Here is a 24,650-nt window from a genome sequence, read left to right on the forward strand (position 1 = left end):
TTGCCTCAGTATGCATGCATATCCTTGTTACAGGTATAGTTTCTTTAAGAGGTTTTATCTCTAGCTTGTTTATATTTTAAGCATTCTTTTTTTTTTTTTTTAATTTTTCGAGACAGGGTTTCTCTGTGTAGTTTTGCGCCTTTCCTGGAACTCACTTTGTAGACCAGGCTGGCCTCGAACTCACAGAGATCCACCTGCCTCTGCCTCCCGAGTGCTGGGATTAAAGGCGTGCGCCACCACCACCCGGCTTAAGCATTCTTTTTTTAAGATTTATTTTTTTATTTGCTTATTTATACAATGTGCACTGGTGTTTTGCCTATATATACTGTGTGGGAGAGTGTAGGACCCCCTGGAACTGGAGTTACAGACAGTTACTAGCTGCCATGTGGGTGCTGGGAATTGAACCCAGGTCCTCTGGAAGAGCAGCCAATGCTCTTAACCGCTGAGCCACTTCTCCAGCCCTCAAGCATTCCTATTAGAGAGAAAAATGTAAAATATGCAGCAATAGTTAGGTATTCATTGTGGCAGCATTCCCGCTGGGCTACACCTGGCCTGGCTCCAGAGAGTAGCACCAAGCTCTACCCTGTCTTTTATTTAGCGGACACCTTTTGTTTCTCTTGTTGCCCTCTGTGTGAATCTTGTCTGAGAGTCTCCCAAGGATACAAAGGCCTATGCAAACTTGGTTCAGGAATCCTGGAAAACTGTGGTACCTGATGAGTTGAGAAATTTGCACTTGGCATTTTTGGAAGCTTCATTCAGGTTGTTTTGAGCATGGAAATCAACTGGCGAAACGGTAAACATAGAGACAAGTAAAAATGCCCTGGGTGAAGGGTAAGTTCTTCAGTCCTTAGAGGCTGGATCCCCACTGCAGTTGTGAAAGGCTAGATTCATTCTTAAGATGCCTCTGAGTCTTCATGCAATGGACACACGCATGAACCCACACAACCACGCTGAGACAATTCACCAGTACCTTTCATTCTCAGATGAGCTAAGTAGATTCTTTTCAGAAAAAGAATTCTTTACAACTTTATGTTTTTAAATTTGCCTGGATGGAATTTGTATAGGGTTTATTAGCTAGGATTTTAACATCAAGTGATATAAGGAACTTGCCCACTGATTGCAGTTAAGGATAAGAAGATTCGCTTCTGCCCTTAGTGAGGGATTCCTGCTCTCCTTCCTATGAGACTCCACAGAAGACTGTCATGTGACCAGCATGTCTTTCAGTGCATTGACCAGCCAGATTGTTTCCCCAGGAACTCTTTGTCATCAGTCATATATCCTGTTTTGTGCTTCCCAGCTTCCCATCTCTAGATGATGAATGAGCTCAAATTTACTGAATTATTGATGGACCTATGCAGGCACCTAAATCATCCTATAGAGGAAGGCCTCCTGTATTGTAAAGAAAGTTTGCTTGTGAATACATCTAGCATATCTACTGTAATTTTTAATTTTTTTGCAAATAATTTTCTGAGTGTGTGCGTGTGTGTGTGTGTGTGTGTGTATGTGTGTGTGTGTGTGTGGTGTGTGTTCTACAGGGAGAAAATGTGGCCTTGTGCATGCTAGGCAAGTGCTTTACCTCTAGCTCACAAGTTGTGTTTCGTAAAATAGTTTTATTATACTAGTTTTAAAAGGGGATATCTTTGTGGAAATTTTTTAAATTGTGGCAGTGAAAGGAAATAGTTTAATAACATTTGAGATTTTCTGAGCTGATGTAGTATTTACAAATACATGTCAGGGAGTTCTCTGAATTATACATCTTGTAGCCTACCTGATGATTACAATAATTCCTTTTATGGTTATTCATAAAAAACAAAATCAGACCCAGATAGTTATTTTATAATACTTCATTATTCTCTTCTTTCATCATTGAAAATTTGCACTTGATACCAGTATTTTTCTGAACAGCTCTTTCACAGGCAGTTAATGTCCATTGTAAAAGTGTGAATGTCACAATTATCTCAGATGTGATGTACCTCCATGCAACTCTTTTCATGTATGTGTCCGTTTCCTTTCAGAGACAGTTGTGTATGCCTTTGGGCTGGGACAATTTGGACAACTGGGCCTTGGCACTTTTCTTTTTGAAACATCAGAACCCAAAATCATTGAGCGTATTAAGGATCAGAAAATAACTTACATTTCCTGTGGAGAAAATCATACAGCTTTGATGACGGGTATGAGATCATTTTCTGATTTGTGTTTATGGAATTGGATATACCTCATTATAAAATGCATGTTATGTGGAATGAATGTATCTAACTACTTATGGAATTTACTATTCTAAATATAAAGTTATAAGTTAGTTTAAAAGTACGTTAAAGTATAATTCAGATTAAAACAAATGTGGGGACTGGGTATAGCTTAGTGGTAACACAGGTTCTGAGCTTTATGAGGCCTTGAGTTCAATCCCTAGCACCCAAAACAAAAGTGATCCACATTTCGAATCTTAAAGTAGACCTTTGGTGAAGAGGAAGACAGTAAAATCCTTTTGAAATTGTATCGGTTTGAAGACTCTTAACTCTTCTCAAAACACTCCTCAAGCCAGAGAGAAAAAAAATCACACAAGAAAAGCTTATCTTTCTGCCTTACTCAGTATAGAAGAGCTGCCATCACGCTAAGTGAGTTACATTTTAGGATGCTTTGACCACCAGGGGGTGTATCACGACTCACTCCTTCCTTAGCTTTGCAAAGTAGGAGAGGGAGAGGGGGGGGGGGGGGGCCCCCCGCTGCGGTGACCACCAGGGGGCGTTTCAGGACTGTCCTTCCCTTTGGAGAAGGGCAATGTAAAAACACTGAGCAAATACATGTCTCTTTGTTGTCTTCTGTGTTACCCAACCAAAGAGATGTTCTGTTGGCCTTTTTACTTCTCTGTTTCTTAAATTAGATGGTGTTGATAATGTGGGACTCAATAAAATTCTCTCTTGAAATGACTTAGCCATTCACTGTAGGCAACTTATGAATTTGAAAACTTAAATACTTTGTAACAAAAGGACCTATAATTCCTCCGTTTCATCTAAAAACAAAGTAAAACATGAAAAAAGTCAGAAATAATTCTAGTATATTTAAATAATTCAGACTCTCATATTTCTGTTTTTCTTCCTTCTATCCAAAACAGCTCCAAAAAGAGCAGAGCTACTACCACAAATAGTTCCCTCTTTCCCACAGAAGCCTTTAAGAAAAACGACCTGCCATCACATCATCAAGTATTAATGATCTCCTTTGCATAGCATGTAGAATGACAACCAAAAACGTATCATTCTTCATTGTCCCATAGAAGCTGTTGCTATGTGTCCCGTATTGTGGTGTCCTAATAATAGCTTCTCTGCCCACAGTGCCCCTTTTCATCAACCCTGAGCTGTCACTGATGGTGACTATACTTTTATGAGTCATGGGTCTTGCTATAGATTGTTCAGTTAAGTTTGCATAGTCCTTTTTCTACCTGATGGAAAGAGTTATGACACTAATAACTGAATATTAAGTTTGTTTGACTTTTTGTTCCCAGGGAACAAGTGTTACAGATTTTTCTCTCTCTCTAGTACATCTAGTACAATGATATATATTGAGTTTTCTTAAATTCTTGCCACTTCCCTATCAAATAGCTCATAGTTTTAAATGTTCTTCAAGCTTGGAAGTACATTCAAGCAAATGAGATAAGGGTTTACTTTCTCAGGCAACAGAAATCTTGGAAAAGCACACATTAGGAATTTGCTTACTTTTGTAAATTAAAATAGTAACTTACCATCTTACTGAATTCTAGTCTATGACTTCAAGTCAGTCTTCCATCCGGTGTTGGAGATTCTCTTAGTGTGCAACCGCTTTGCCTTCTTCAGGCAGAAATCCCCAGATACAAGCTAGTCATTTCCCAGCTTAAAGCCGTTCACTCTTCAACTATACTAAACTAATTTCACCCTCTGTAGTGGTCTTGCCGTACTGCTTTAGAGTCTGAGCTCTCACAATTCTCCTTATTCGGCTTGCTGATTGCCTTTTGGCCCCTTGCCTGACCTGTTATTATACAGGCTTTCCCTTGTACTGCTGATTCTGCCTAGAGGAAGCTTTCTTTCTTTCTTCTAGCTAAATTCTATCTTTTAGGATTCACGGAAAGCCTTCTCTAATCCCCTGACTAGAGGGAAACTCCCCTCCTCTGTGCCCCGATTGACCTCTGCTCCTGTGGCACTCACTACACACCCTTTAAATGCAGGGTATGAAGGAGGGGCTTGCGAAGACGTGCAAAAGTTAAGTGCAACTGCTGTGTCAACATGTGATGGCACTAGTTAGGAAGCGGCAGGATTGTTCATCATTGTGTGCTGGTCAAGATGGGACCCATACATTGATACAGGGATTGGTCAGAATGCTTGCTTGACTCCTGGCATTGTGTAGGCAGCGTCCCACAGCACAGGAGCCAAATTCATAAAAGGAGCAGCTGTGTTCTCAGTGATACCGTTCTCCACCAGTGACAGATTTGCACCCCTAGGAGAGACAGATGGATCTGGAGACATTTTTGATTTTCACTGCTGCAGAAAGGAGCTATTCTACTGGCATGTAGTGGACAGAGGCTACTGACAGCACTAATTAGACTACAATGCATAGGACAGACACACAAGTCTTTGACCACCGAGACTTAGTGGTCTGTCTGTTCTCAGCTCCACTGCCTACTGTTACATGAAGAACCACAAATACTATACTTTGCATGGGTCAGTAGACCAGAGTGAATTTAATTCAGAATCCTATGAAAAGATTATAATTGCAGTAGAAGTTTAAGGTATTTGTCTATAACTAGATCTGTACAAATGGAACTTAGTAACATCAGTTTTGTTTGCATTTTAGATATCGGCCTCATGTACACTTTTGGAGATGGCCGACATGGAAAATTAGGACTTGGAATGGAGAATTTTACCAATCAGTTCTTTCCTACTTTGTGCTCTAATTTTTTGAGATTTACAGTTCAATTGGTAAGGGTTTCACATTCCCTCTTGCATATTTTCGTATTTCTAGATTTAAAACTTTTGTTATTTCATAAAATACATATGTTTATGTTTGTGTGAGCATTTCATAGATATAGCTAATAATAACTATAACCTGTTTTGTAAGAGGCAAATGTTAGACATCATACTACTCTGAAAATCTCCTTTTCCAGTTTTGCTCCTTCAACCACATTTTTTGTACAAACATTGACTTTTCTGCCTCATATTGGCTTCTCTTAGAAACCAGGACTGTGCCATGCCTGTAAGCTTTGTGTCTCCTGTAGCAAGTGCCCAGTAGAAGGCCTTGCTCACCAGGCTAACAGGCAAATGCCGTATGACTGGGGAAGGTTGGGCACTCCCAAAGCCTGCCCAAGAAGAGACGTGATGATAAGTGAACAGTGTTGCACATGATTTATTGGCGGAACACTCAGATAAGAATTTATCTTCTCAGTACCACATCATGGTCAGGCTTCCTGTTTGATTGGTTCTGGTGTGTTTGCTAGTTAAGAACTGTAGACATGTAAGGGATGGTTACTTGGTGATGCTCATATTGCTTCTCTAAAGATGTGTCTCATACTATGGGACACTTCTCTTACTAATTTGATAACTGGGATAGTTTTAGTTGCCAGCTTGACACAATCTAGAATTACCTGGGGACGGGGAGGGGCCCTCAGTCGGAGACTATCTAGATTAAGTTGGCCGGTGGGCATGCCTGTGAGGAATTTTCTTAATTCAGTTCACTGAAGTCTGAAGAGCCATTCTGAATGTCAGCAGCAGCCTTTCACAGGCTGGGCCTTGGACTGTGTGAAAAGGAGAGAGCAAGCTGAGCATTACCTGCATGCTTTGCTCTCTGCCCCTGGCTGTGGATCTGAAGTGATTACCTCCCTCAAGCTCTGCCGCTAGACTCTTGTTATGATGGGCCTCAGCCTGCACCTGAGAGCTAAAATAAACGCCTGAGTCGCTTTCTTCAGGGTATGTTATCACAGAGAGGGGAAGAGAAGCTAAGATAATAATCATGTAATGGAAGCTTACTGTGTGCAAGATATTGGTCTACGTATTAGGAATATAAATTATGAACAAAAATACCAAGTGCTTGTTCGGTGATCTTTATCGAGAGGAGACATTTAAAGAGGAATATACAAAATTCTAGATGAAATTTTAATAAAGTTAGGTGCAGGGTATGCAACTCTTCTTAGATCACCAGGAAGAGCACTGCAAAGTGGCTAGAATCTGAGTCTGAAAAATAGTATAGGCTCTTTTTTCCAATGGCTTTTATTGATGAGTTAAGACCATTTGTATTTAGGATTATTATTGAGATAGATGTGTTAATTCCTGTCATTAAAAATGAATTAAAACATAATTATATCACTTCCCCTCCATCCTTCCCTTTCCAAGCCCCTCTCTCCCAAATTTGTATCCTCTCTATCCATTTTGACATATACATATAAACAAATAGGTCTGTAAGTATAGCCTGCTGAGTTGTACATATTCTAGAGCCGGCCACTGGTGTTGGATAAACAACAAGAGGGCTCATTTCTGGAGAAGACTAACTCACTCTCTCTCTCAGTGCAGTCCTTGGTATAGGGCTTTTGTCAACATTTTTGTGAAAAGCATTTACTTCTTAAAACTCATTAGCTGTCTTATTTTTCATTCTTTTGTTCAGTGTGCTTGTATTTTCCTCTAAAGACCTGTAAGCCTTTAATTTAGAAAGTGTTCTTGGAAAGGAAAAGGCTTGGAGACATAATCTTTTTTATTTTTTAACAATTATATATATATATATATATATATACACACACACACACACACACACACACACACACACACATACATGTGTATATATGGATATATATATATATAGGTTTGTATTATGATTGCATTCATCTCCTCATTACTCTCTCATATCCTTTCCCTTCCCCCTCTCAATGCTTTCTTTGTTTCCACTAGCACATCTCTTACTCCCATGCCTTTGTTTTGGTTCACTGGATTTAGGATTGCTTCCATGGTAAGGGACTACTTGCTAGAACATGGCCAACGCAGTACTGTCTACACCACCAAAGACAATGTCTTCCTCTCTCTCAGTAACCCTTGACTACCAATAGTTTCTTAGAACAGGGTGGGACTTCGTGGATGCCTCTGCCTTCCATGATGGAATGTTGAGGGGCCCGATCCTGTGCAGATTTTGTGTAGATGTGCATAATGGTCAGAGACTAGGTATTCTTTTGTAATTTCCCTACTAATTAGTCTCTGGATATTTTCTGAAGTTTGTAATGTTGTTTAAAGATCAAAACATAACATTTTCTAAGTTTTAATGAGACACATTTAATGAGATACTGTGACAAGGACATTTTCTCTAGATTATATTAAGTTGAAAGTAAATAATGGAATAGACTGCTTTTAATTTTCCATCAGTATTTAAAGAATATATGTTTAATTCATGTGTATGTATGTGTATAGATAGATAGATTGATCGATAGATAGATAGATAGATAGATAGATAGATAGATAGATAGATGGATAGATAGATGGAAAGAACAGAGAAAAGCCATGAGCCAGTCTTAGAAGTTTGCCTCTAAGTAAATGTCTTGTTGCCGATCTGATAACTGTTAGCCTGTTTGTGTTTGATGTTAACATTGATTCATTTTTCTGTGAATTTATGCTTGCAGATTGCCTGTGGTGGGTGTCATATGCTAGTTTTTGCCACCCCACGACTTGGTGCAATAGATGAATCTGAGTTTGAAGAAGTATATGAGCCTTACCTAAGTACATGTTCTTTGCCCATCAGTGACCTCTCCCCAGGAACTCCACTGAATAGATCTTTATCAGCACGCCTGCGGCGAAGAGAACGGGTACAATGTGGTCTTGTCTGTATGATAGTACTATCTACCACTGCAAAGAAAACAGGAACAATCCTTTTTCTTTTGAAGTCAAGGGAGGGCCTTTCAAGATGAAATTGGTAATAAAATGATAAGAGATAAAGGCTTTTCAACTTTTATAGTAAGTTCAGAGTTAAGATATTAAAAAAATACAAATTGGAAAATTCAAATTACCATGGATAACCTTTGTTTATAGATCATTATCAAATGCACAGCACATTTGTATGGATCTTCCTTACCTCAAAGTGAGTAGTCCCTTGAACTTTTCTTAAGCTGTATGTGGATTGATTATTTGTTACATGCTTTTTTGTAATACTGTGGTAAGAACATTTGTATCCATGTAACACAGCTTTAAGAATGTACAACTGAGTATTAGTGTAATAAGAAATACAGTGTTATATTGTACAGCAGATATGGGACACTTCATCATTTAGCACAATGCTGCCTTTTTGATAAGCCTCCTAATCAGTGGAAGGTTATAAACTATAAACAATGAAACATGAGAAAGAAAGAAATAAGTCCTTTACTTGGAGACAGAGAATGTTTCCTACCAACTGCATTTAGAGACGCTCTGTGCTTCAAAATTGCTATATAAGTTGCACATCTTTAAAAAGAAAATAGTTAAATGCTTAAAAGCTTTGAAAATTATTTTAAGTTCCAAAATGTGTTCCTTTTGAATTGAAAAGGTTTAGTCTGTATTTTATTATGAAAAAAATATATATGGAATATTGAAGACTGTCCCATTAGACTATGGTAATACTTGTTTCTTATGAGCAACTTTTTATTTCTCAGGGTAGACAGATGAAACACAAGTATATTCCCTAACACATGAAAAATAGACTTTAATAGTGACAGTTTAGGGTACCCAAGATACAAAGACAAAAACCCAGAAGGCTTTTGAGTCCTTGGGAATACTTGAGTGCATGTTGTAGAACATTGGCAGACTTCAAGACCTTCTCTTCCATCTTTTCAGTAACTGGGGGGAAGTGTGTGCAGATAATGTATGTAATCACTGACAGTTTGTTTAACCTTATTTTAAAGGAGCGACCACCAGGTTCTGTTGCCATGATGGGAACGCTGCCTCCATTAGAGGGGACTTCTGCCTCCGCATCAGCTCCTTATTTTCCCCCCACTTCAATCCCTTTCCGTTTGTCTATGAATAACTACCCAGAGAAGAGCCCCGCTGAGTCTGTGGGGCCGCTGGACTCAGGTAATGTTGGCCTGCTTTCAAAGGAACCTGGACTTGCACTCCTGTAGTATTCCTGCTTGCCGTAATTTTTTCTCCTGGGCCAGGGACACAGGCCAGTGGTGTGATCATAGTACTTGCTTTATGTGGGTAAGGCCCTGAGACTCATTCCCAGAACTGGAAATAAATCAAACACCTGCTTTTTTCCACTTTGTTATATTGTCTTCTCCCTAGTTAGAGTGTGACATTTCTAATTGGAGCTGAAATTTGTATATATCCTATAGCACTCAGCACAGCAGCAACTCTATGTAATCCACATAGAGCCATTCTAGGCATGTGAATTCCATGACTCAGGGGGATATATAGACTTTATTGTAGGGCTAAGAAAAGCAAGGCTCCAAGAGATGCAGTGACTTTCTTGCAGCCATTCAGCTGATGAATGTAGTAGACAGGGTATAAATGGAAGTTCTGTACTGCAGAATGGAAGTTCTGTACTGCATCACAGTGCTTATGTGCTTCTGCATGGAGTTATGTAGTTCAAGTCATCTAAATTGCATGCTGGGTCTGGTACTTCTAAACTATGGAAACATCTGAATTTTTCAAAGCCTCGGTTTCTTTATCTTTGACATGGGTTTGAGAATACTGAACTAAAGGTCTGGCAAGACGACACAGAAGATAAAGGCCCTTGCTATGTATGACTTGCAACCTGAGTTTACTCTCTGAAACCCACATAAAGGTTAAACGAGAACTGACAGCTGCCTAAAGTTGTCTCATGTGGCACATGTGTACACATACACATGCATACACAATAATAATAATTCAAAATTTTAAAGTAAATGCATAATTAAGAGAGTGATTGTGAGGATTAAGTGAGGTCTAGCATGTAAAATACGTGGTAATGCATTCAGCACCTCTATAAACCAATTTGTAAATATACTTAAAGATCATTAACGCCTCTACCTCATTGCATATTAGCTATAGATTTCATAATTTAAATTACAACCCCAACTCTTTTAGTATTATACACCTCTTAGACTCTGCTTTTTCTTCAGATCATATAAATATTTCTCCTTTAACTATTGTGCACCTCTCCTACATAATTTTATTTGGAAACATTAGTGTAGCTTAGGAGAATCTGTCCATTACTACAAATGTATACTTGAATATAACCTCATGACCAAGAGAGCAGACCCACAGTAGTTTGGGGATTCAAATATGAAATAGAAGCAGGTGAGATGGCTCAGAGGTTAAATGCATTTGCTGTGAAGGCCAAGTGACCGGAGTTCATGCCTGGTTATCACATGAAGGTAGAAGAAGATAACTGACTCCACAACTTGTCTTCTGACTTTCACACACATGCCATATCATGCAGGTACCCATATACAAACACACACACACACACACACACACACACACACACACACACGCACAAATAATGCTGAAAATGAAACCTAAGAGTTGGAGATAAAGCATGGCAGAGATGACTTTTTGTATCTTTGAGGACCCTAGGCAAATGACTGAATCAATAAAGGACCAGGGACCAGGCAAGAGCAGACCGTGGAATAGAAACTATAAGCAGGACATCAGTAATGAGCTGGACATCAGTAATGAGCTAGTTAACATGCACCTTTCATAGGATTCTCTTTGAAATAAGCATGAACGTCAGATGGTGCTATTTAACCTTAAACATAAAAAAGATGTGAAGTTGGGAGGGAGCATGGGAAGAATTAGATGCGTGGGGTCAAGATGATCCTCTTTCATTGTATACATGTTTGAAATTCTCAAAAATAAAAATTTCAAAAAACATTTAAAACTGTTTCAAGTAATAGTAGATTTTGCTGAGCAGCGTGCTCAGAGAAAGATGAGTTTATAGTGTAGGAAAGTTATTCAACACTTTAGGAGCTTTCAGTATGGCGTGATACATAATTTTATAATTTTGTAGCTTGAATAAATAAGAGTTACATTTAAAGTTTAAACTTTTTATGACAAATTTAATTAAAAAATAAAGTATTTAAAAGAGTCAGCCACACAAAGAGACAGAATATACACATTCCAGACAAAGAATAGTAGACACAAAGATTTGGAGGCAATGTATTAGAAAAGGCAATCAGTATGATTAGAGGATTGGGGACATTCAGGTGAATATGTTGTCGGAGAAAGAAACAGTAAATAGGTTAGAAGAGACCTATTTGGATTGAATGTTTGTCTTCAGTCTCATGGTGTTTTTACCTGATGTGTTCCAGTCCAATTGACCTTTCAAGATAGTCACTTCTGGGTTATTGTGGATTGTAAGGAAGTCAGACTGCAGGTTGGAAGGACACTTGTTATCTAGAAGGAAAGGAGGAAGGACTGATATTAGTCCGTAACCATGGACTCAGGAAATTAGTATCTGAGAGAGTGCTGTTTTGAATGCTGAGTGCTGGTCAGAGCCCAAACAAAGCTTCCAGAGTTCCCAATGCATTTGGCATCATGGAGAATACCAGAATTCTTCTAGCTTCATCTTTCAATAATATTTCCTTAAAAGATTCATCTAGATTAGGAGAAAAGCCATGGGCCAAATCTAACTATTGTCCTATTTTAGGAAGTGAGAATTTATGGAAACCCAGCCATCCTGGTTCCTTCTTGTATTGTGAGTGGCTACCTTCATGCTAAAATGTCAGAGATTGGGGCCTGGAGAGAAAGGCAGCCGTTAAGAGCATTTGCTCTCGCAGAGGACCTGAGTCGAGATCCCAGCATCCATGATGGACAGCTTACAACCACCTATAACTCCATCTTTGGGGGATCAGACACCTTTTTCTAGCCTCTACAGGCGTGTGTGTGCGCGCACACACACACACAAATAATAATGAACTCTTTTTTGAAAGTTTCAGATATAAAGGACAGCTGTACAGTTCCTGTGCTTGCTTAACGTCTGAAACTTTCAAAACACAGCCTCAGATGTTAACTTAGGGTCTTGGTATTGATCAAAGTGAGTGATTCAGTTTGACTTCCTGAAGAGCATGGACTGCAGAGTCAGGCAGAACTGAGATGGGAAGTAGGCACCAGAAGAGTCAGTGAAGCTCACCTTTCTCTCATTGTCATAAAGTATATGCTTCTGACACGTGGGAAATCTTCAACATAGGCTCTTTTCTTGTAGCTCTCTGCTTCTTTGCTTTAGTAGTGTTGGTCTTTAGTCTCTTCCTCTCCCACCTATACCGCCGCCTACCTCGCGGAATTCTGGGCATCCGCTCATGTACCGTGCAAATGAAGTCTTTCCTGATTCCCAATGTCCATATGTGACTATTTCTTTACCCAGTATCCTATGTTCTACATCCCTTCTAGATCATGAGTTCATTAAGGGTTAACAGTTACATTATTATTTCTTAGTAAACACACACACATACTACACACCATCTGTCTTAAACCTTAAATAGAGATAATTGAAACACAGAAATAGTTAAGTTTTCTCTTCATATAGCTCATGTGTAAAGAATATAAAATGAACAATTTCCATTCATTTACATTCAGTGACAGTCAATTGAAAGGATTTAAAAGAGAGCAGTGAGTGTATGCTGACATTTTTTTTTCTTTTTTTTTTCTGTTCTCTTTTTTTTTTTTAATTTATTTTGCAATACAATTCAGTTCTACATATCAGCCACGGATTCCCTTGTTCTCCCCACTCCCGTCCCCCTCACCTTCCCCCCAACCCCCGCCCCCCATTCCCATCTCCTCCAGGGCAAAGCCTTCCCCACAGACTGAGGTCAACCTGGTAGACTCAGTCCAGGTAGGTCTAGTCCCCTCCTCCCAGGCCGAGCCAAACAATCCTGCATAGGCCCCAGGTTTCAAACAGCCAACTCATGCAATGAGCACAAGATCTGGTCCCACTGCCTGGATGCCTCCCAAACAGATCAAGCCAATCAACTGTCTCACCCATTCAGAGGGCCTGATCCAGTGGGGACCCCTCAGCCATTGGTTCATAGTTCATGTGTTTCCATTCGTTTGGCTATTTGTCCCTGTGCTTTATCCAACCTTGGTCTCAACAATTCTCGCTCATATAAACCCTCCTCATTCTCGCTAATTGGACTCCCAGAGATCCACCCGGGGCCTAGTCATGGATCTCTGCATCCAGATCCCTCAGTAGTTGGATGAGGTTTCTAGCACAACAATTAGGGTGTTTGGCCATCCCATCACCAGAGTAGGTCAGTTCAGGCTGTCTCTCGACCATTGCCAGTAGTCTGTTGTGTGGGTATCTTTGTGGATTTCTGTGGGCCTCTCTAGCACTTTGCTTCTTCCTATTCTCATGTGGTCTTCATTTACCATGGTCTCCTATTCCTTGTTCTCCCTCTCTGTTGTTGATCCAGCTGGGATCTCCCGCTCCCCCAAGCTCTCTTTCCCTCAACCCTCGCCTTTCATTACCCCCACTCATGTCCAGGCTGTTCATGTAGATCTCATTCCATATCTCTGTCATTGGGCGATCCCTGTGTCTTTCTTGGGGTCTTGTTTTCCAGGTAGCCTCCCTGGTGATGTGAGTAGCAGACAAGTCATCCTTGTTTCATGTCTAGTATCCTGCTATGAGTGAGTACATACCATGTTTGTCTTTCTGAGTCTGGGTTACCTCACTCAGGATGATTTTTTCTAGATCCATCCATTTGTCTGCAAACCTCATGATGCCATTGTTTTTCTCTGCTGAGTAGTATTCCATTGTGTATATGTACCACATTTTGTTTATCCATTCTTCAGTTGAAGGGCATCTGGGTTGTTTCCATGTTCTGGCTATTACAAACAATGCTGATATGAACATAGCTGAACAAGTGCTCTTATGGTGTGGTTGAGCATTTCTTGGGTATATGCCCAAGAGTGGTATAGCTGGATCTTGGGGGAGATTGATTCCCAATTTTCTAAGAAAGCGCCATATTGATTTCCAAAGTGGTTGTACAAGCTTGCATTCCCACCAGCAGTGGAGGAGAGTTCCCCTAGCTCCACATCCTCTCCAGCATAAGGTGTCTTCAGTGTTTTTGATCTTAGCCATTCTGACAGGCGTAAGGTGGTATCTCAGAGTTGTTTTGATTTGCATTTCCCTGATGATTAGGGATGTTGAGCAGTTCCTTAAATGTCTTTCGGCCATTTGAATTTCCTCTGTTGAGAATTCTCTGTTTAGTTCTATAGCCCATTTCTTAATTGGACTGTTGGGCATTTTGATGTCTAATTTCTTGAATTCCTTATATATTCTGGATATCAGTCCTCTGTCAGATGTGGGGTTGGGGAAGATCTTTTCCCATTCTGTAGGCTGTCGCTTTGCCTTGTTGACCATATCCTTTGCTCTACAAAAGCTTCTCAGTTTCAAGAGGTCCCATTGATTGATTGTTTCTCTCAGAGTCTGTGCTACTGGCGTTCTATTTAGGAAGTAGTCTCCTATGCCAATGCGTTCAAAACTACTTCCTACTTTCTCTTCTAGCAGGTTCAGAGTAGCTGGATTTATGTTGAGGTCCTTGATCCACTTGGACTTAAGTTTTGTGCACGGTGATAGATATGGATCTATTTGCAGCCTTCTACATGTTGATATCCAGTTTTGCCAGCACCATTTGTTGAAGATGCTTTCTTTTTTCCATTGTGCACTTTTGGCTTCTTTGTCAAAAATTATATGTTCATAGGTGTGCGGATTAATGTCAGGGTCTTCAATTCGATTCCATTGGTCCACATGTCGGTTTTTATGCCAGTACCAAGCTGTTTTTATTACTGTAGCTCTATAGTAGAGCTTGAAGTCAGGGATCGTGATGCCTCCAGAAGTTGTGTTATTGTACAGGACTCCTTTGGCTATCCTGGGTTTTTTGTTTTTCCATATGAAGTTGAGTATTATTTTTTCCAGGTCTGTGAAGAATTGTGTTGGTATTTTGATGGGGATTGCATTGAATCTGTAGATTGCTTTTGGTAAGATTACCATTTTTACTATGTTAGTCCTGCCTATCCATGAGCATGGGAGATCTTTCCATTTTCTGACATCTTCTTCAATTTCTTTTTTCAGGGACTTAAAGTTCTTGTCATATAGGTCCTTCACTTGCTTGGTTAGTGTTACCCCAAGGTATTTTATGTCATTTGTGGCTATAGTAAAGGGTGATGTATCTCTGATTTCCTTCTCCGCTTCTTTGTCCATTGTATATAGGAGGGCTACTGATTTTTTTGAGTTGATCTTGTATCCTGCTATGTTGCTGAAGGTGTTTATAAGCTGTATCAGTTCCTTGGTGGAATCTTTGGGGTCGCTCAAGTATACTATCATGTCATCTGCAAATAGGGAAAGCTTGACTTCTTCCTTTCCAATTTGTATCCCCTTAATCTCCTTATGTTGTCTTATTGCCCTGGCTAGAACTTCAAGTACTATATTGAATAAGTATGGGGAGAGTGGACAGCCTTGCCTCGTTCCTGATTTTAGTGGAATTGCTTTGAGTTTCTCTCCATTTAATTTGATGTTGGCTGTTGGCTTGCTGTAAATTGCCTTTATTATGTTTAGGTATGTTCCCTGTATTCCTGATCACTCCAATACCTTTATCATGAAGGGGTGTTGGATTTTGTCAAATGCCTTTTCTGCATCCAGTGAGATGATCATATGGTTTTTTTCTTTGAGTTTGTTTATATGGTGTATTACATTGACGGACTTTCGTATGTTGAACCACCCTTGCATCCCTGGAATGAATCCTACTTGATCATGGTGGATAATTGTTTTGATGTGTTCTTGGAGTCTGTTTGCCAGTATTGAGTATTTTTGCATCAATGTTCATGAGGGAGATCGGTCTGTAGTTCTCTTTCTTTGTTGTATCCTTGTTTGGTTTAGGAATTAGGGTAATTGTAGCCTCGTAGAAGGAGTTTGGTAATGTTCCTTCTGTTTCTGTTGTGTGGAACAATTTAGAGAGTATTGGTATTAACTCTTCTTTGAAGATCTGGTAGAATTCTGCACTGAAACCATCTGGTCCTGGGCTTTTTTTGGTTGGGAGACTTTTAATGACTGTTTCTATTTCGTTAGGGGTTATTGGACTATTTAAATAGTTTATCTGGTCTTGATTTAACTTAGGTATGTGGTACCTATCCAGAAAGTTATCCATTTCTTTTAGGTTTTCCAGTTTTGTCGAATAGAGGTTTTTGAAGTATGACCTGATGATTCTCTGGATTTCCTCAATGTCTGTTGTTATGTCCCCCTTTTCATTTCTGATTTTGTTGATTTGGATGCTCTCTCTCTGTCTTTTGGTTAGTTTGGATAAGGGCTTGTCTATCTTGTTGATTTTCTCAAAGAACCAACTCTTTGTTTCATTAATTTTTTGTATTGTTTTCTTTGTTTCTATTTTATTGATTTCAGCTCTCACTTTGATAATTTCCTGGCGTCTATTTTTCCTGGGAGACTGTGCTTCTTCTTGTTCTAGAGCTTTCAGGTATGCTGTTAAGTCTCTAGTGTGAGATTTCTCCAACTTATTTATGTGGGCATTTAGTGCTATGAATTTCCCTCTTAGTACTGCTTTCATAGTGTCCCATAAATTTGGATATGTGGTGTCTTCATTTTCATTGATCTCTAGGAAGTCTTTAATTTCTTTCTTTATTTCTTCCTTAACCCATTGGTGATTCAGTTGGGTATTATTCAGTTTCCATGAGATTGCAGGTTTTCTGTAGTTTTTGTTGTTGTTGAAATCCAACTTTAGACCATGGTGGTCTGATAGAACACAGGAGGTTATTCCAATTGTTTTGTATCTGTTTAGATTTGTTTTGTGGCCAAGTATGTGGTCAATTTTAGAGAAGGTTCCATGGGGTGCTGAGAAGAAGGTATATTCTTTTTTGTTAGGATGGAATGTTCTGTAGATATCGATTAAGTCCATTTGAGTCATGACATCAGTTAAGTCCTTTATTTCTCTGTTAAGTTTCAATTTGGGAGATCTGTCCAGTGGTGAAAGTGGGGTGTTGAGGTCTCCCACTATTAATGTGTGGGGTTTTATATGTGATTTAAGCTTTAGTAATGTTTCTTTTACATATGTGGGTGCCCTTGTGTTTGGGGCATAAATATTCAGAATTGAGACTTCATCTTGGTGGATCTTTCCTGTGATGAGTATGTAATGCCCTTCTTGATCTCTTTTGATTGATTTTAGTTTGAAGTCTATTTTGCTGGATATCAGGATGGCTACACCCGCTTGTTTCTTAAGACCGTTTGATTGGAAAGTCTTTTCCCAGCCTTTTATTTTTAGGTAGTGTCTATCTTTGAATTTGAGATGTGTTTCTTGTATGCAGCAGAAAGACGGGTCCTGCTTTCGTATCCATTCTGTAAGCCTATGTCTTTTTATAGGTGAATTAAGTCCATTTATATTGAGGGAAATTAATGACCAGTGATTGTTCATTCCTGTTATTTTTTGGTGGTGATGTGTGGGTACTTCTATACGTTGGGGTTTACTGTTGTGGCTTTATCTGTTGCCTGTGTTTTCGAGGGTGTATCTGACTTCCTTAGGTTGGAATTTTCCTTCTAGTGCTTTCTGTAGGGCTGGGTTTGTGGATAAGTATTGTTTAAATCTGGCTTTGTCATGGAATGTCTTGTTCACTCCATCTATGGTGATTGAAAGTTTTGCTGGGTATATTAGTCTAGGCTGACATCCATGGTCTCTTAGTGTCTGCATTACATCTGTCCAGGTTCTTCTGGCTTTCAAAGTCTCCATTGAGAAATCGGGTGTTATTCTGATGGGTTTGCCTTTATATGTCACTTGGCCTTTTTCCTTTGCTGCTCTTAATATTCTTTCTTTATTCTGTACGTTTAGTTGTTTAACTATTATGTGGCGAGGGGACTTTTTTTGGGGGTCTAGTCTGTTTGGTGTTCTATAAGCTTCTTGTATCTTCATAGGCATTTCCTTCTTTAAGTTGGGAAAGTTTTCTTCTATGATCTTGTTGAATATATTTTCTGTGCCCTTGAGTTGGTATTCTTCTCCTTCTTCGACCCCTATTATTCTTAGGTTTGGTCTTTTCATGGTGTCCCAAATTTCTTGGACATTTTGGTTCATGACTTTGTTGGCTTTAGTGTTTTCTTTGACTGATGAATGTATTTCTTCTACTGTATCTTCAACGCTAGAGATCCTCTCTTCCATCTCTTGCATTCTGTTGATTATACTTGCATCTGAAGTTCCCAATCGTTTTCTCAGATTTTCTATTTCCAGCATTCCCTCTGTTTGTGTCTTCTTCATTTTTTCTATTTCCCTTTTCAGGTCTTGGACTGTTTCCTTCATTTGTTTCATTGATTTTTCTTGATTTTCTCTCAGTATTTTATTGTTTTCTTCCAGGACTTTATTGATTTCTTCTAATTTGTTTGCCCTTTCCTCTAGTTGTTTACAGCGTTCTTCACATTTTTTTGTCTTTTCCTCTACACAAGCCTCTAGCTTCTTCATGATGTCATTCATAAGGCTGTTTTCTTCTGCTTCTTCCAATTTCTGATGTTCAGGTCTAGGTGTTGGAGGAGGGCTAGGGCCTGGTGATGCTGTATTGCTATTCATTTTGTTGTATATGTTTCTGCCTTGATGTCTGCCCATCTCCTTGTGGTTCGTTCTTGGCCTTATCCGCACACTTGGTTCAGACAGACCAGTGTTCCAAAAGGGAAGTCAGTGTTCCAAAAGGGAAGTCCGGAGCAAGATGGGAGCAGTGTTCCAAAAGGGAAGTCCGGAGCAAGATGGGAGCTGGGGGCCGGCCTCTAAGTCTCAGCAGTATGCTGACATTTTTAATGGCGATTTCATCAGGGAGTACTCCATAGATGGTCAGGTGATCAAAAAGGGCAGTTACAAATGGACAAAAGTGTAAGTTCAAATAGAGCCAATTGATTTTGAATTTTCTGCCTTTATGATATTTTGTGATATTACTTTTTTAAATTTCTAAGTGCTTACACTAGTTTTTCATTGCTACATTTAAAAATGACCACAATTTAACAGGTCAAAATCATAGCTATTTCACACAACTTCTAAGAGTCAAGAATCCAGGCGCAGCTTGGCTGAATGTTTCATGCTCAAGCTCTTTTCATGGACTTGCACTGTTAAATGGGATGTTAGTATCTGGAAGCTTGACTGGACTTCTAGCTTGTTCATGTGACCATTAGCAGGGCACTTCACAGCCTTGCCATATAGGCTTTTCCATAGAAATGCTCCCAATATGGAGCAAGGAGTCACAAAGATCTAAGACACGTGTGGGACTAAGAAACTCTAGTCATGTCACAGTTGTGTCCACTTTATTTGATCGATCGTACACATAGAACTCAACCCCATACCATTTGCATGGGGAGCTACACCGAGATAAGAGTACCAGGGGAGAGTGTGTCATTGGGACTGTCTCAGGCTCTTGATACATACAGTTCCACTCAGAAATACCTATTCCAAAGGAATAGTGTTTGCACATCCTTGTGAATGACGTTGTTGCTTCGTGATTGGCAAGAAATTAACCTTGGAGTATGAGATTTGAAAATGCGCTGCTGCTAGGAATGACTACCGTCCATCTCTCCCCACGAGAGTAAAGGGCCTTGGACGCAATCACACCCCATGATGCATTATAGAGCGATTTTGGGTTCATTTGCTTTTCTCATTTCTGTTAGATCTGAGCCTGACTTTTGCTTTTATTCATTCAGATTATTTTGAAGATAAAATGAACAAAGAGACAGAGACAGAAAATTCTTCAGCAGTGGAGTCAGAAAACCTTGGTGAAACTACTGATGTCTTAAATATGGTAATTACTTCCTGTCTATTTAGATATGAGTTATGTTCATTTGAGATCCTCATGAACTTGTGTGTATATATTTTTATATTCTTTTATGTGTAAAAGCTGATTTTTGTTAATATCTAATAGCACATACTAGTATTAGTGGGTTTCACTGTGACATTTCCATACCTTCATAAGTCAAGCTTTGATCATGTGTACCCTCCCTTGACCCTCTCTTACTCTACACTTACTCCCTTCTGCCAGCCCCCTCCCTTCCCTTTAACAGTCCACCTTCTACTTTTAGGTCATCTTTCCTTTTAGTTTCTGTTTGTGAGAGAAAACGTAATATTTTGTCTGTGTTAGATTGCTTAGCATGTGTCCTACAGTTATATCCATTTTCCTGAAAATGGCATGAGTTAATTATTCCTTATGGCTGAATTAATCACTCACTCCCATGTGTGGAGGTGGATGTGGGGGAGAGAGAGAAAGGGGAGGGAGAGAGTATTTTTCTTTCTCCATTCATCTGTTGACAGAATCCATTAACTTAGCTAATGACTTTTATTGCACTAAACCTGGGTATCAGGTATTTCTTTTGTATGCTCACCTCTTTTCCCTCACATACAAACCTCAGACTAGTCGAATTATATTATTTTATTTTTAAATAATAGTTTTAATAATTAGAAATACATAATAATTAGTAATTTAATAATAGTTCAAATAGCTATTTTTAAATAATGAATAGTTCTATTTTTAGGTTTTTGAGAAACCTTTGTACTGTTTTCCATCAAGGCTGTACTAATTTACATCTCTACTAAGGGTTTGAAGTGTTTCTTTTTCTCCACATTGTCCCATTTTTATCTCTTATTTGTGCATTTGGATCTTTTTTTTCTCTTTGGTTAGTTTAGCTAAGGTGTTATCCATTTAGTTAGTTTCAGTGATGTAGCTCTTTGTTTCATTGATCTTTTGTGCTGATCTTTTAATCTGCATTGAATTCATTTCTGATCTGATCTTTATTGTGTATTATTTCTTTCCATCTCCTGATTTGGGTTCTGCTGTGTTGTTGTGTTTCAAAGGCCTTGAGATGCATTGGTACATTTTATGATCTCTCTGGCTATTTTGTTTGCTTGCTTTCCTTCAGCACTTACTGCTATGAACATCCCTTTTTATACAGCTTTCTCTGTAGCCCACAGGTTCTGGTATATTGTGTTTCCATTATAGTTTTTATTTCTGTCAATTTCTATTATTTTCATTTTTATTCCATGTGGTCTGATAAGAGATCAGAAATTAAAATGTTTTTGAATTTTGGAAATTTTCCTTTATGGTCTTACATATGGTCTATTTTGGAAAAAGTTTCATATGCTGATGTCAAGAAATGTGCATTCTATATCTGTTGAAAAATATGGGACATTACTGTGTTGATTGTTTGCTTGGATAAGAGTACGGTACTAAAGTCACCACTATTATTGTGTTGGAGCCTATCTTTCCCCTTATCTCTAGTGGTATTTTATTTCATAAAATTGAGTGCTTCAGTATTTGGTAAATACACACACACACACACACACACACACACACACGTATTATGTATGTGTATATATATATATTTCATTTTTTTCATGAATTATTCCCTTGATTAATATGTAGTGACAGTCCTGGTTTCTAATTTTGGCTTTCAGTTTATTTTGTAATATATTAGTGTAGCTACTCCTGCTTATGTTCAGATTCCATTCACTTTGAAATAAATCTCCATCTCTCTCAGTTCTCGTATGTTTTCTTGATACAATTTTTCCATAAAGCATATTGCTCTTTTCTTTTAAATACAGTCACCCAATTGATGTCTTTTAATTGGTAAATTAACACCATTTACATTCAAGTTATTATTGAAAGGTGTATATATGTTACTGATTTGGTTCTTTAAAAAAAAAACAAAAACTGTTTATTTCTTGTCTTAGAATGTCTTCCTCTCATGCTAGAAGTGGTGGTTAGCTGTTTCTCACATGTATGCCTGTTCTTACAGTGAGATGGATTCTTTTCAGTGCTTTCATGATTGTGTGTGCTCTCCTTTTTTTTTTTCTAGGTGTAGGATTGCTTTAATTGTCTTCTGTGATGCTGGTCTGTTAGTCATGACTTACGTTGATGCATACTTATTTTGGAAGGTCTTTATTTCTCCTTTGATTTTGAAGGATAGCTTTGCTAGGTGTCTTAGGGTTACGGTTGCTGTGATGAAACACCATGACCAAAAGCAACTTAGGGAAGAGGGATTTATTTCACATTTTACTTACAGTTCCATATAGCAGTTTGTCATCAAAGGCAATGAGGACAGGAACTCAAGCAGGGCAGGAACCTGGAGGCAGGAGCTGATGAGGCCATGGAGGGGTGCTGCTTACTAGCTTGCTCCTCATGGCTTGCTCAGCCTGCTTTTTTTTTTTTTTTATAGAATCCAGAATCACTAGCCCAGGAATGGCACCATTGACAATGGAATGGGCCCTCTAACATCAATCACTAATTAAGAAAATGCCCTACAGGCTTGCCTACAGCCCAATATTATGGAGGCAGTTTCTCAATTGAGGCTCCCTCCTCTCTGATGACAATAGCTTGTGTCAAGTTGACAGAAAACTAGCCAGCATATTTGGTATGCTAATCTTGATTGGCAGATTTTTTCTATTAATTGAAATACATCTTTATTCCATTCTCTTTAGTCTTTAATTATGCTGATAAATCTCTTATTCTAATTGATTTGCCTTTAAATGTAACCAAGTGTTTCCTCTCATGGCTTGATTGTTTATTGATTGCCATTGAGATTCTATCTCATTCTGTAGCCATTCTGTCTTAGAATTCACTCTTTGGTTCTGCCTGGCCTTGAACTTACTATAGGGTCTAATGGCCACAGCCTTCATAGTATGTTTTTGTGTTCAGATTTACACATTTGTTGGAATGGATGTGTCTAACACTATTATGTGAAAGCCTCCTTACTTAGCACCTCTTTCCTTATGGTGTACCTTGAGGTATCAGTTTATTGTGTAGTGTTGAGTTGAATTGCAATTCAACTTCCTGCTATAACATTTGTGTGGAATATTTGGCAGTGAACAGTTAAGTTTTGACGTGATTTGTACAGTGTCAGTCTGGTAATCCACCCTCTCTGTGCACACACAGGTGGCTATCATGTAGAATCTATACAACTCTGCTCTAGTTTGGGAAAGTTGAATTCCTGAGGCTCCTGTTTTCAAGGAAAGCACCTCCCTTTCCACTCAGCATTGCATTCTAGTTTCCCACTGCAGAGAATTCTCATGGGGGGGGGGGGGTGTCAGAATCTCTTCCCCTAGGCCAACCTGACTCTGGCTGCTGCCTAGCAAACCCATGCAATATTGCCTGGAAACTGTTGTGCAGCTTTTGCTTGGAATGTATGAACAAACATGCATCCATCCCATATAGGGAACTAACAGACCAAATTAACAATACCACCAAAGGCCCACGTGATCAACCAATGTGGGCTACTTACAGCAATGTGTGTGAGGGTTACATCCAAGTGCATAGCAGACTCCAAGGTCATCTCTGAAAATCTTATCACTGAAAATCCGATCCCAGTATGTGTGATGCTGCCCCGAAATTACCTCCTTGGAATCTCCTATAGAACTTGAAGGCGACTCAACAGGTCAGAGAGCCTCGGCTCACCAGTCGTCCTTACTGCTTATATAACCTGGAAAGAGACTGTGTGAATCTTATCCGTTTCAGTGACTTCTTGAGACTTGTGATTTGTTAATTTCCTAAGTCTTAGTGAGCGTCCCTTCAAGATGGAATGCTTCAATTAGGAGGAAATCGCTACACAACCTGGTTGCAAAGATAGGGAAATATAGGAAGCTTTAATTCACAGAGCACTTAAGCATTAGCCATCACAAGATGGCTCCCCAGTTAGAGCACTCCGAGAATAACCTTGGAAATACAGAGAAATTCTCCAGAACAAGCGTACAGTACTGATTTTAAGTCTCTTGTCTATCTAGACTGTGTGTCTTCCCCAGCCCCACAGTAATTTCTTATAGTTCTAAAGCTGATTGGTGAGTGGTATTTAGTGCCACAGCTCAGAGGAAACCAACCATAAGCCCACAGACTCAGAAAGACAGATACGACATTTTGTCTCTCTTGATTGAAAAGAAAAAAATCTGGCATGAAAGTAGAAGGAGAACTATGTAGGGGGCAGGGACAGTGGGGTGAGAAAGGGTGGTAGGGAAGTGTGGCTGAAGTACACACTCTGCATGTGTGAGAATGTCGTGAGACACAGTATTTTATTGAATTAATAAATGGTTGTATCTTTTTAAATCTAGGCCCATGGAGGCTAAATTCAGAAGTCTGTTAGCTCCTGCCAGGATTTCCCTGAGAACCAGACTCTCCATTGGTGGCGCTCGCTGGGGCGTTTTGTCATTCACTCTTACCATCCCTTGGTCCACTCTTCTCTTGCCCCGTGCCAACTGCCATGCCGCTGGTCTTGGGACACCTCTTTTCTCGTAATTCTATTGCTCGGCTCCAGCCCTCTTTAAGCATCTGTCCCTCCAGTGTCGCATTCCGCCACTCTCCTGTACTCATCCACCGAAACAAGTAGGAAGGACTCCTGTTTTGCTTCTAATATAGAGAAGCTGGACAGCACTGAGTTCCTGGAAGCTGCTGTATCTTGAGTATGAGGTCTGTTCGTGGAGTTCTCAGCAGCTTTTCTATCCTGACACCGTTACTATGGCAGGTGTAGGTAGATTGGAGTAATGTCTGAGTTTCTTTGTATTCATTATTCATATATAATTTTTCCGTTTTATCTAGAACATACATTTTTATTTATTTCAGACACATGTGATGAACCTGAGTTCCAATGAGAAGTCATTAGAATTTTCACCAATTCAAAAACAACAGGTATAACACGTAGAGTTATTGTTATTATTGTGGTGGGGAAGAACAGTTTTAATTATCTTTCTTTGAAATTTT

General features: G+C 39.2%; 2 protein-coding genes across 6 annotated transcripts in view; one reads left to right on the forward strand and one right to left on the reverse strand.

Moving 5' to 3' along the window:
• The window catches only part of Otc (ornithine transcarbamylase), a 127,096-nt gene extending 122,773 nt beyond the window's left edge, over positions 1–4,323 (reverse strand). For both annotated transcript variants that reach the window (XM_052741404.1, XM_052741187.1), the window contains exon 1: positions 3,737–4,323. The gene's annotated coding sequence lies outside the window, so the exon portion shown is untranslated. The remainder of the gene's footprint in view (positions 1–3,736) is intronic.
• Positions 1–24,650, forward strand: part of Rpgr (retinitis pigmentosa GTPase regulator) — a 60,409-nt gene that overhangs the window by 12,271 nt on the left and 23,488 nt on the right. For 3 of the 4 annotated variants that reach the window (XM_052740984.1, XM_052740905.1, XM_052740738.1), the window contains exons 8-13: positions 2,016–2,171; positions 4,822–4,946; positions 7,622–7,804; positions 8,873–9,041; positions 19,618–19,715; positions 24,513–24,578. In XM_052740984.1, coding sequence (XP_052596944.1) covers positions 2,016–2,171; positions 4,822–4,946; positions 7,622–7,804; positions 8,873–9,041; positions 19,618–19,715; positions 24,513–24,578 — 797 coding nt within the window. The remainder of the gene's footprint in view (positions 1–2,015; positions 2,172–4,821; positions 4,947–7,621; positions 7,805–8,872; positions 9,042–19,617; positions 19,716–24,512; positions 24,579–24,650) is intronic. The other variant, XM_052740827.1, reaches the window with a different exon arrangement.

The sequence above is a fragment of the Peromyscus californicus genome, unplaced genomic scaffold (assembly GCF_007827085.1).
Source record: "Peromyscus californicus insignis strain IS unplaced genomic scaffold, ASM782708v3 Scaffold_10__1_contigs__length_136768540, whole genome shotgun sequence".
Taxonomy (NCBI): domain Eukaryota; kingdom Metazoa; phylum Chordata; class Mammalia; order Rodentia; family Cricetidae; genus Peromyscus; species Peromyscus californicus.